Source organism: Pteropus vampyrus, unplaced genomic scaffold (genome assembly GCF_000151845.1).
Source record: "Pteropus vampyrus isolate Shadow unplaced genomic scaffold, Pvam_2.0 Scaffold196, whole genome shotgun sequence".
Classification (NCBI taxonomy): domain Eukaryota; kingdom Metazoa; phylum Chordata; class Mammalia; order Chiroptera; family Pteropodidae; genus Pteropus; species Pteropus vampyrus.
This window is the reverse complement of record NW_011888977.1, coordinates 1,388,348-1,401,585: the sequence shown is the minus strand read 5'-3', so window position 1 is coordinate 1,401,585 and position 13,238 is coordinate 1,388,348. Positions and strand designations below refer to the sequence as shown.

Genomic DNA, 13,238 nt, shown 5'->3' with positions numbered 1-13,238 from the left:
AAGAAAACCTCCCTGGGTTGAGGAAAGACTGCTCACGTGGACAGAGATGTCAAGTTCAATGCAAGATTGCAGGGGAATGTGACCTACACCTGGTGAATGCATTCGCTGCAAGGCTAGGAGCAAGGTTGTCCCACACACATGAAAAAGCCTGGGATCAGACTGAGCTCCAGGCTTCTCCAGCCATTGGAAGACCACTGAGCAGGGTCCATAACTGGGGTTATCGATCGGCTGTCTGTCTCTGTCCCGTCCCTGTTCCCTTCTCCCCCCAAATGGGGTCTCCGTGGGGAAGTGTGTTTGAAGAAAAAGCAAAGTGTGTGCCAGTGTTTTCGCTGTGTTTTTAGTTGTGCTCTTCTGATTTTTAAGTAAAGTTAAAGGAACGAACAGGAAATGTATTTTATTTGTCTTCTCAGTAGAACATCCTCGATTCAAATTCAATAGACATAAAAGTTTTTTTTTTTTAAGAATTAAATGTCTCCCTAGCACCCTTGCTCCCCAACTACCCATTTCCCTTTACAGAGACAATGTTTCTAGTTTCTTCTATGTCCTTACAGAGATATTTTATCCATTTACCAGCACATACATGTACATATCCCCACCCCCTTTTTATATATAAAGGCAAAATTTAGGTCTCTTCTGCATCTGGTTTTAGTATACTTTGAAGATCTTCCCATATCAATGAAGAATACCTTCCTTGATCTGTTTTTACCGATAGTATCCTATTGGCTGGCTGTTCCCTGATGACTTTAATCAGTCACCTATGGATGCACATTCAGATGGCGTATGATTTTTTTGGCCTGAAGTTTTTTTTCTTTTTGTAAATTCATCTGTATTTGTCACTACCTTTTAAAGCTGAATGTGATTTAAGCACTACATTTCCAGCCACAAAACTTGCTCTAGTTACTTTCAAATGGCTTTACAACACGCCTAGGTAGGTTTATAATTTTGCCACTCTAAACAATACTTTTCTTTGGAAAACAAGCTCTATGGGTAGTTACTCCCATCAGGTTGGTTCATCTTGACATACTGATTTCTAGATGGCCTAAGGTTTTATGATCCATTAGAATGACAGAAATTGAGAAGTTCTATAAAACTCTGAGAGGGAAGTTTGTGATCTAAGAATTCTCTACCTGGCTAAATTGCTGATTTTCCAATAAAGGCAACAGACATTTTCTTCAGAGCTGCAAAAACTCAGAAAGGATGCTTCTCTCTGAGGAAAAAGTTACTCAAGGGAACACTCAGGCAAACAACAACGACAGCAAATGAAAATTTAAGAACTCAAGTAAGAGAAAGAGCAATTTAGAATAAGTAGAGAGGAGCAGTGACTGAAAAAATATACTTCGGAGATGTTTATATGGTGAAATCGATGTGATTGTGTAGCTCAATGAAAACGTCCTATGTTGCAATTTAAAATTGTCTCAAAACCAGAAGTAACTTGCTTTTACAAAAAGTAGACAGTCATTTTTGTTAGCGCCTATGAAAATGTATCCATGTGTTCAGAACCTCTCTCCGCAGCACCTCGGGGTCTCTCTTCTTCCCTAATGGACCCCAAAACTGCTATGCACAGAAAAAACTGCGAGAAGGTCCCCAGAAAGGTCGGGATGGGGTTAAAAGGATTTCCCCTTCTCGCATATTCGTCTCTGCTTTCCCAGAATGAAGTTGTTTTTTAAAGGAAAGAAACCAGGAAGACCTGAGACTCTTGCCTGGAGGCGGAAGCAGCTGGCTGAAGGCGTGCATAGAGCTGGGGGTGGTCCACCCGGGGCTGCTCCCCGCACTGCCGGACAGGTCCCCATCCCGTGGGCGCCACCCCGCCCCGCCACTGGCTGGTATGCCTACGCCCCCAGCGGCAGAGCCCAACCCCTCCTTTCTGGGTCCCATGTTCTCACTTCCCTTCATACCGCACTGCCCCAGACTACGTCCCCTTACCCCCCTATAACGTCTTCCTTCAGGGGAGGGGGAGAGTGGAACATCTCAAGCTTGCTCTTTTTTTTTTTTTAAAAACAAAAACAAAAAAACAAACCCCCCTTCTTTATTGAGGTATAATTCCTATATCATACAACTCTATGTAAATGTAGAGTTCAATGGTTTTTAGTGTATTCACAGAGTTGTACAACCAGGACCACGATCATTTCAGAAGAAACCCCATACCCATTAGCAGGCATTCTCCATTTCCCCTCAAGCGGTCGTCCCCACTCTAGGCCACTACTAATTAACTTTCTGCCTATAGAATTGCCTGTTCTGGACCTTCCTAGAAATAGGATCAAGCAATATGTAGTCTTTTGTTTTTTGTGACTGGCTCCTCTTCCTTAGTATAATATTTTCAAAGTTCATATATGTCGTGGATGTATCAGTACTTCATTCCTTTAAAAAGTATACATATATGTTTTTAAAATAGACTTTATTTTTTAGAGCAGTTTTAAGTCCACAGCAAAATTGAGCAGAAGGTTTAGAGATTTTCCAAATATTCCCTATGTCCACACATGCATGGCTTCCACTTTATCGACATACTCCCCACTGAATGAAATATTTGGAACAACTGATGAGCCTATAATGACACCCAAAGTCCATAGCTAACATTACAGTTCACTCTTGGCGTTGTACATTCTATGGGTTTGAACAAAAGCGTAATGACCTGTACTAATCATTATGGTATTGTGAATAGTTGCACTGCCCTAAAAAATCCCTGTGTTCCACCTGTTCATTCTTCCAACGCTCTTAACCCCTGGTAACCATTGACCCTTTACTGTCTCCATAGATTTTCCACTATATCATGTATTTGGATATGTACAGTATATGGTCTTTTCAGACTGGCTTCTTTCACTTAGTAATGCACATTTAAGTTTCTTGCATGTCTTTTCATGGTTTGAGAGTTCATTTCTTTTTAGCACTGAAAAATATTCCATTATCTTGATGTGCCATAGTTTATTATCCATTCAACTACTGAAGGACATCTTCAGTTTCTTCAAGGTTGCTTCCAAGTTCTGGCAATTATGAATAAAGCTGTTATAAACATCTGTGTGCAGGTTTTTGTGTGAACATAAATTTTAAACGCCTTTGGAAAATACCAAGGCATGTGATTGTATGTTAAGGATGTTTAGTTTTGCCAAACTGTCTCCCAAGGTAGCTGTACAATTTTGTATACCTACCAGCGATGAATGAGAGTTCCTGTGGTTCCACATCCTCATCAGCATTTGGCATTGTCAGTGTTCTGGATTTTGGCCATTCAAATATTATTATTGTTATGATTTGGAAATCCCTGATCACATAGGATGTGAAACATCCTTTCACATGCTTATTTGCTTTCTGTGTATCTTTCTGGTGAGTGTCTATGAAGGTCATTGGCACATTTTTTAATACTGTTGTTTATTGTTTATTATTGTTGAGCTTCAAGAGTTTTTTTTTGTTTGTTCATTTGTTTGTTTGTTTTTTGGACAGAGGAAGTAGTATTTATTGGTGAGCATATAAGGAGGGGACAGCACCAAGACTCTCATGAGTGCAAAGCCTGCCATTTGTCCAGGAGACCACAATTAGGAATGTATTAGACCCCACAACCATTGGGATGAGCTGCTTTTCAGCTACCATGTCTTCAAACTCATCTGCATTAAACTTAGTAACTCCCCACTTCTTGGAGATATGAATCTGTTGGCCAGAGAACTTGAACTTGGCCTTGCCTAGAGTCTCGATCACATGCTCTTTGTTCTGCAGCTTGGTGCAGGTGGACATGATTGCTTGGCCAATGTGGACCCTGGCCATTGTGCCCTGCAGCTTTCCAAAGGCACCCTGCATACCTGTTTGGAGTCTAAATTGGGGACAGTGTGAGGTCAGACATGAGTGTCCACTGGAAAAGGGCTGTCTCCAAGGTCCCTTAGGGCAACTCATACAAGCAACAGGCTGCATACACTACCAAGGATGCTGCTGTTGCACACTAGGCCCCCATGGGGAAAAGAGCACGTTTGGTTTAATTGGCCTAGCGAGCTTTGAGAGTATTTTGTATACAGTTTCCCTCAGTATCCTCAGGTGATTGATTCCAGGACCACTGCCTCAGATACCAAAATCCACAGATGCTGAAGTCCCTGGGTAAAATAGTGTAGGAGTTGCATATGCATATTCTCCCATATACTTTAACTCATCTCTAGATTACTTATAATACCTAATACAATGTAAATGCTATGTAAATTGTTATACTGTATCTTTTAGGGAATAATGACAAAAGAATGTCTGTACATTTTCAGTACAGATGTAACAATTTTAGGCCTAACTACATAGTACATATCAGGAACAACATAACCTTTATTTATTTATTTATTTATTTTTATAGTTTTGATTCATGGTTGGTTGAATTAGCAGATGGAAAATTTGATGATGTGGAGGGCCAACTCTGTTTTGGATAACAATCCTTTCGTAAATGTGTCTTTTACAAATATCTTCTCTTGGTCTGTGGCTTGTCTTCCCATTCTCTTTAAAAAATTTTTTTTCCAGCTTTATTGGAATATAATAGACAATTAATTGCTTGTATTTACATTGTACAATTCAATGAGTTTCTTTTTCAATTATAGTTGGCATACAATATTAGTTTCAGATGTACTGCATAGTGATTAGAGATCCATATAACTCACAAAGCGATCACCCCACTAAATCTAGTACCCCTCTTCTCCCTTACATAGTTATTACAACATTGTTGACTATTTTCCTTTTGTTACACTTTATATCTCCGTGACTTTTGTAACTATCCATTTGTACTTCTTAATCCCTTTGCCCTTTTTCACCGTCCCCAAATCTCCTCCTGTCTAGTAGCCCTCAAAATATTCTCTGTATCTATGAGTTTGTTTCCATTTTTGTTGTTGTTGTAGTTTATTTTGTTCTTTAGATTCCACATGTATGTAAAATCATGGGTATTTGTCTTTATCTGACTTACTTCATTCAGCGCAATACCCTCTAGGTCCATCAAGGCAATATTTTTTCCACCCTCGTCCTTTTAGCCTATGTGTGTCTTTAACTCTGAAGTGAGTCTTATAGGTAGCATATGTAAGAGCCACCCTATCTTTTGGTTGGAGCACTTAATTCTTTCCTATTTGAGGTACTTGTTGATAGATATGTAGTTATTATCAGTCTTTATTCATGTTTTTGATACACATTTTTTTCTTCTTAAAGAGGTACCTCCAACATTTCCAGTAATACTTGGTATCAATGGATTCTTTTAGCTTATTTTTGTTTGGGAAACTCTTTGTCTTTTAACTCTAAATGATAGCTTTGCTGGATAAAGTATTCTTGGTTGTTGATCCTGGGTTTTCATCACTTTGAATATTTCCTTCCAATCGCTTCTGTCCTGCATGGTTTCTTTTGAGAAATCATCTGCCAGTCTTATGGGTGCTCCCTTGTAGGTAACTAACTGCTTTTCTCTTACTGCTTTTAAGATCCTCTCTTTGGCATTTTAATCATGATGTGTCTTGGTGTGGGCCTCTTTGGGTTGCTCTTTCTTGGGACTCACTGAGCTTCCTGGGGTTGTATGTCTATTTCTTTCACCTGGTTAGGGAAGTTTTCCGTCATTAGTTCTTCAAATAGTTCTTCAACTTCTTGTTCTCCCCTTTCTCCTTCAGGTACCCCTATGACACGGATATTTTTGCATTTAATTTTGTCTCATAGGCTCCTTAAATTCTTATGATATTCTTGGCTTCTTTTTTCTTGCCATTCTGATTGGGCGTTCTTGGCTTCCCCATCCTCTATATCAATGGTTTAATCCTCTTCTTCATCCACTCTATTAATTCCCTCTAATATGCTCTTCATCTCAGATAATGTGTTCTTCATTTCTGACTGGTTCCCTTTTATAATTTCCATTTCCATTTTTATGTTTTTATCTCTTTGTTAAAGTTCTCACTGAGTTCATCTACTTTTCCCCTAAGTTCATTGAACATTTTTATAACCAATGTTTTGAATTCTGCATCTGTCAGATTTCTTGACTCTATTTTTCCCTGATCTCTGTTCTGTTTTCTCATGTGTTTCTGCTTCTTTGTTTTCCATTTTGGTTGCCTTTTTGTGGCTATTTCTATGTACTAAGCAAAGCTCCTAAGTCTCCTGGTCTTATTAGTGTGGCTTTGTGTAGTAGGTGGCCAGTGGCACATTCCTGAGAGGGGTTCAGCTGCAGGGCAAGTTTAGCCCCAGCCTGTGTCCCTCCGGGGCCACTTGTTAAGATTCAGCAAGCAATTCACAGATGCTGTGCTTATAGTTGCCTCAAGAGGCCACAATAAAAACCAAGGTCAGCTGCCACCAGTGTGGGTCTTGGAGCTGCTCAGCGAGGGACACACGACTCACTGAGGACACAACTGAATGTGGCTTGGGTGGGGTCACAAGTTGGAGGAGGCGGAGTTTCAAAGAATTCTCTGGACAGAGCGACCTGTTATCCAGTTTGATGATGTCTCAGTTGTGGTGGCGTTGGGTCTGCACCCTGGGAGCGGGGAGGGCTCAACAGAGGAAAATGGATACTGCCGACACTTCTGCTAGGGAGAGAGCCTTGCCTCTGGCCCTCACTCTGATACCTCTGTGTGTCCCTGTAAGTCCCTGGTGCCCCCAAGCAGCCAACCCAGCTTTGGTGCTGAGAACGAGTGAGTCCGTCACTGTGAAAGTCCTGTCGGGGGCATGGCCCTTTTAAGAGGCGTCTGCAGCTGCTGCCTGCCGCTACTGCCGCAGCCTCTGTCCCACTCAGCCACTTGGGACCCAGCAGCCTCGCATTTTGCCCCCTTTTACCTTCTACAGCTGCAAGTTGATGTCTTATTTGTCTCCCTAGTTGTAGTGATTCTGTTCTTCTAGACTTCCAGGTGACTTTGCTTGCTGTTTGCTCCATGTTTCCGTCACACCTTTGGTGTGGTCGCAAGAGGGATGAACAAAGCCTCTATCATTATTGCCATTCTGCCTGGTCTCTTTTGTCTTCCCATTCTCTTGATGCAGTGTTTCACAGAGCAGAAATTTTAAATTTTCATAAAGTCCAGTTTATCAATTTTTTCTCATGGATTGTGGCATTGGTGTTGTATCTAAAAAGTCGTTGCCATTCCCAAGATCATCTAGATTTTCTCCTATGTTATTGTCTAGGAATTTTATAAATTTCCATTTTACTTTTAGGTCTGTAGTACATTTTGAGTTAATTTTTGTGATAGGTTTAAGGTCTGTATGAAGATTTATTTATTTTTTGCATGTTGTTCCAGTACAGTTTGTTGAAAGACTATCATTTTTCCCATGAATTGACTTTGTTCCTTGGTCAAAGAGCAGTTGATTTTATTTATGTGGGTCCATTTCTGTGTTCTCTCTTCTGTTACATTGATCTATTTGTCTATTCTTTCACCAACACTACACTGTCTTGATTTCTGTAGCTTTATAGTAAATCTTAAAGTTGAATAGTGCCAGCACTCCAACTTTGTTCTCTTTCAATAGCTTTCCTGGATCTTTTACCTCACTAAGCTTTAGAATTCATTTGTTAATATCCACAAAATAATTAGCTGAGATTTTGATTGGGATTGCATTAAATCCAAAGATGAAGTTGAGAAGAACTGACATCTTGACAATATTTAGTCTTTCTATCCATGAATGTCTCTCCATTTATTCAATTCTTTGATTTTATTCATCAGAGTTATAGTTTCCTTATATAGATCTTGTACATATTTTCTTAGCTATACACCTAAGTATTTAGTTTTTTGGTGCTAATGTAAATGATACTGTGTTTTTAACTTAAAATCCATTTGTTCATTGCTGATATATGGGAAAGTGATCGACCTTCTGTGTATTAATCTTGTATACTACAACCTTGCTATTAGTTCCAGAAGTTTTTTTGTTTGTTCTTTTCGATTTTCTATGTAGGTGATAATGTCATCTGTGAACTAAGATGGTTTTATTTCTTCTTTCCAAATCTTATACCTTTAATATCCTCTTTTTGTCTTATTGCATGAACTAGAACTTCTGGTACAATGTTGAAAAAGACTGGAAAGAGGGAACACCTTTGCCTTGTACTTGATCTTAGTGGGAAAGCTTTGAGTTTCTCACCATTAATTATAATGTTAACTGTAGGTTTTTTGTAGATTTTTTTTGTTGTTGTTGTTGAAATGAGAAGTTCTCCTCTATTCCTAGTTTACTGAGCATTTTTAATCATGGATTGATGTTGGATTTTGTCAAATGCTTTTCCTGCACCTATTGATATGGTAAGATTTTTCTTTTTAGTCTATCGATGTGATTGATTACATTAATTTTGGGGGAATAGTGAACCAGCCTTGTATACCTGGGGTAATTCCCACTTGGTCATGATGTATGTATGCATTGTTGGATTCTATTTGCTATTTGTTGAGAATATTTGCTTCTCTGTTCATGAAAGTTATTGGTCTGTAGTTTTCTTTTTTTGTAACGTTGTCTGGTTTTGGTATTAAGATAATGCTAGCCTCCCAGAAAGAAAGTATTCCCTCTGGTTATATCCTCTGAAAGAGATTGTAGAAAATTGGTATAATTTCTTCCTTAAGTATTTGGTAGAATTCACCAGTGAACCCATGTGGGCCTGGTGCTATTGTTTTGAAAGGTTATTAATTAGTGATTCAATTTCTGAAATAGATAAAGGCCTATTCAAATTACCTATTTCTTTTCATATGAGTTTTAGCAAATAGAGTCTTTCAAGGAATTAGTCCACTTCATTTCAAATTTGAATTTAGTTCATTTTATTTTGGGTTATCAAATTTGTGGGAGCAGAGTTGTTTATATTATTCTATCTTTTTAATGTCCATCGGATCTGTAGTGATGTCTCTTTCATTTATAATATTAGCAATTTGTGTCTTCTCTCATGTTTCTTAGTTATTCTGGCCAGAAGATTATCAATTTTATTAATCTTTTTAAAGACCAGCTTTTGAGTTCATTGATTTTATCTATTGATTTCCTATTTTCAGTTTCATTGATTTAATATTCTAATCCTTAGTATTTCTTTTCTTCTTACTTTGCATTCGATTTGCTCTGTTTCTATTTTCCTAAGGTGGAAGTTGATTAGATAATTAATTTTAGATCTTTCTTCTATTTTAATATGTGCATTCAATGCTATAAATTGCACTCTTTTCACAAATTTTGATTAGTTTTTGTGTTTTCATTTTTGTTTAGTTCAAAATATTTAAAAAATTTTCTGAGATTTCTTTTTTGAACCATGTGTTATTTAATCTCCATGTGTTTTGGCATTCCAACCATATTTCTGTTATTGATTTCTAGTTTAATGTGTTCTAAGAGCAGACATTGTATAATTTTTGTTCTTTTAAATTTGGTAAGGTATATTTCATGGCCTAGAATGTGGTTTATCTTGGTGAATATTCCATATGAGTTTGAGAAGAATGTGTATTCCCCTGTTGTTGGATGAAGTAGTCTATAGCTGTCCATTATATCCAGTTGATTGATGGTGTTCTTGAGTTTCACTATGTCCTTATTAATTTTCTGCTTGCTGGATCTGTTTATTTTTCATTGAAGGGTGCTGAAGTCTCCAACTATAATAGCAGACTTACCTATTTCTCTTAGCAATTTCATTAGTTTTTGCCTCATGTAATTTGATGCTCTGGTGTTAGGCACGTACGTGTTAAGGATTATTATATCTTCTTGGAGAATTGACCCTTTTGTCATTATGTAATACCCCCCTTTATCCCTGATACCTTTCCTACTGTGAGATATGCTTTGTCTAAAGTTAATACAACTATTCTTGCTTACTTTTAATAGGTGTTAGTTTGGTATATTTTCTTCCACCCATTTACTTTTAATCTATATGCGTCTTTATATCTGAAGTGGATATCTTGTTGACAACATACTGTTAGGTCTTGTTTTTTGATCCATTTTGACAACCTCTGTCTTTAATTGGTAGATTCAGACTATTTAAAATGATTATTGATATAATTGGATTATAACAAATACCAAATTTGTGTTTTCTATTTATTGACCTTGATTTTTATTTTTTATTTTTATTTTTGTCTTCCACTCTTCTGCCTTTTGTGGTTTTAACTGAGCATTCTATGTGTTTCCATTTTCTCTATTTTTTTTTTAGCATATCAAATACAGTTCTTTTTTTGAAGTTTTTTTAGTGGTTTCCCAAGAGTTTGCAATATACACTTACAGTTAATCCAAATCCACTCTCAAATAACACCATACCAATAGGTAGAGTTTTAAGAGTTCTTTATATACTCTAGATACGAGTCCCTTCTCCAATATATGATTTGCAGAGTGTTTCTTCCCTTGTATGAATTGTTTTATTTATTTTTTTTACTTTCTTGATGTTGTCTTTAGATAATGTCCAGTTTATCATCATTGTTGTTATCGTTGTTGCTGCTGCTGCTGCTTGTATTTTTTTGTGTCATATCTAAGAAACCATTACCTGATGCAAGTTCAGGAAGATTTACACCCATGTTTTCTTCTAAGAGTCCTATAGTTTTAGCTCTCCTATTTAGGTCTTCGATCTATTTGGAGTTAATTTTGTATAAGGTGTGAGGTAAGGGTCCAACTTTATTCCTTTGCATGTGGATATCCACTTGTCCAAGCACAATTTGTTGCAAAGGTTATTCTCTCCCCCTTTTAAATTATCTTGACATCCTTGTCAAAAATCAATTGACCAAAAATATTAGGGCTTATTTTTGGATTCTCAATCTCATTTCATCAATCTATGTATTTATCCTTATGCCAGACTTGTACCGATTATAGTAACTTTTGTATGTAGTAAGTTTTGAAATTGGGAATTGTGAGTGGTCCACCTTTCTTTTTCAAAATCGTTTTGGCTATTCTGCTTCTTTTGAGTTTCTATCTGAATTTTAGGATCAGTTTGTCAATTTCAGAAAAGAAGTCAGCTGGAATTTTGATGGGATAGTATTGAATCTGTGGAGTATATTTTTATCTTAACAATAGTAAGTCTGCTAATCTATGAACATAGGATGTTTTCCCATTTATTTAGGTCCTTTTAAATTTCTTTTAACAATGTTTGGGAATTTTCAGAGTATAAATTTTACACTTTTTTTGTTAAATATATTCCTATTTCAATGCTTTTGGAAATAGAATTTTTCTATTTTTTTTTCTAGATTGTTCATTGCAAATGTATAGAAATACAATTGATTTTTTAATATCGATCTTATATTCTGCAACCCACTTAACTCAATCATTCTATCTTTTTCCAGATCCCATTTCAAATTCTGACGGGACACCAGCACATTGTGAGTTCTTGTCACTTCTGTGTGGATGACACAAAGCTCCTCAGTGGCTCCTATGACTGCACCGTGAAGCTGTGGGTAGGTGGCCTTGTGTTAGGTGGAACCAAAACATCCCGTAAGCTTATGTCACTTCTTGTGGAGAGTTCCCCAGTACTGAATTTCCTGGCACTCAAGGATTACAAAGCTTTGGAGAGAACTTTCTGAAAAAAGTACAAGAAAGGAAAGCAAAGTGAGGGCTCGCATTATTGTCAAGCCTCCAGAGAGAGATGAGGTTCGCGCAGCTGCTGTTAGCCTGTCGATTTGGAAACAGTGGGAGCAGGGGATGGAGAACCCCGGACTGAGAGCTCTCCACCTTTGGTTGCAGGGTCCCAGCTGTGCCTAGGGCCTACCTGGGATGTCTGTGCTGTGTCATCTCTTTGGGTATCCTTCTCATTTGGAAAATTGAGTTCTATCCACAGGGGTGGTATGGCCAGGCCTGGTTGAGAGAACAGAAAAGTAGCCATGCCTGGAACCTGTCCTTGAGGGGTGGTTGGGAGAGGCAGGCCTGAGCACAGATCAGTGCCCCAATGTGCGGGAAGCAGGGGCACAAGGAACAAGGGTGTGATGGTCAGAAAAAGTTGCAGAGAGGTCGCCACTGAGAACACTACCAAAGCCTTCTTGGCATAGCCAGCAGACCCTAGCAGGCCTGTTTTGGGGGACATTGCTAGTCGGTCAGGAGTGGGTGAGAAAGGAGCAGGGCTGGGGGATGGCAATGCTCCTGAGGGGCCAGGCCACAGATGACCATGTGCCTGAGGCTGGGCTCTTGGGGGCGGTTAGTCAGTCTTGAGTTTGTCATCTTCTCTGGCTTCAGTGGGACAGAGTGGAATGAGTCAAAGCTGGTTCCTGGGTTCTGGTTCAGGTAACCGGGTGGAGTATAGCTCCCCACCCTCCAGATGACCTTGGAGGAGCATCTTCTGTGTCATTAGTGGGTACCAAGTTCAGGCAGACAAGGCAGAAGGGTTTGGGGACTGTCTAAATGGTTCAGCCCCACATTTGAAACTCAATAGCTATGTGACCTGGGTGATTATGTGACCTCCTGGGTGAGGAAGTCCTTTTGCCCTTTGAGCTGGGTGAGAGTCATAGGACCATGCAGTTCTCATACTTTACTATTGTAGTGAAGCTCAGGGATGATGTCGAACTCAGTTTACAACTTCAGTCAATACCTCAATGACCTCTTGCTCTCTCTCCCTTTCTCCTGTTGATTTGAGGATGCTGTGGATGGATCTCTTATTCGGAATTTTGAGAACGGGCCCAAAGCTCCTGTTTTAGAGTGCAGTGTTCCTGCTGACAACAGAAGGTGACCTTTCCTTCATTTTACATTGATCAGGAAAAGTGAGAGTGAAGAGGCAGGCCGGTGTACAGCACACTAGGGACAGTTTGGTAAAACAATATGGGCATTTAACTTTCATGGAAATTTATCTCATATAAAGAACAGAGATTGCCACGGAAACATGCAATATGACAAGTCAAAGGTACATTTTTACTATTTTACTAAATGTACAAGAAAACATTTCAGGATGAAATGAGCTGTCTATTAAAGTATTTTTCTGTAAAAAGATAGACATGTGAGCAGAAATGATTGATCCTTGGGAATTGTAGCTATCCCCTTAGAAGAAGATGGTCAGTTAAAGAACAGAAGAAACAATATCTTTAACACCCTAAATATGAAAGAAAATATTTGGATGGCTGAGGGAGTAGGGAAGAGAGTGGTGCTGTAGGGCTTTTGTGTTAGGTTCTCTCTGTTTTCAGTGAGAACACGCTGCTCTTTAGGGGGGCTCATGGAGCATCTCTAGAAAGATTCTGGTATTATTTGCAATTTTGGTCGTAAATTAGCAAAATTTTCTCTTACGAAACCATAAACGTAACTGTCTCTGTCATAAAGACACTATGCTTGGCATTTTATTTCCAGAATTACTGCAGCAGCCTATGACAAAACACTGAGGACTTGGGACCTTGAAACAGGCAAGCTACTGGTAAGCATGCCGTGCTCCAGGGGAGACATCACAGCACAGC

General features: G+C 38.7%; 1 protein-coding gene and 1 pseudogene across 1 annotated transcript in view; one reads left to right on the top strand and one right to left on the bottom strand.

Moving 5' to 3' along the window:
• Positions 1–13,238, top strand: part of WDR88 (WD repeat domain 88) — a 37,709-nt gene that overhangs the window by 1,189 nt on the left and 23,282 nt on the right. Inside the window, exons 2-4 of the mRNA XM_023537697.1 lie at positions 11,154–11,264; positions 12,434–12,522; positions 13,135–13,198. Coding sequence (XP_023393465.1) covers positions 11,154–11,264; positions 12,434–12,522; positions 13,135–13,198 — 264 coding nt within the window. The remainder of the gene's footprint in view (positions 1–11,153; positions 11,265–12,433; positions 12,523–13,134; positions 13,199–13,238) is intronic.
• Positions 3,845–3,971, bottom strand: LOC111746668 (annotated as a pseudogene).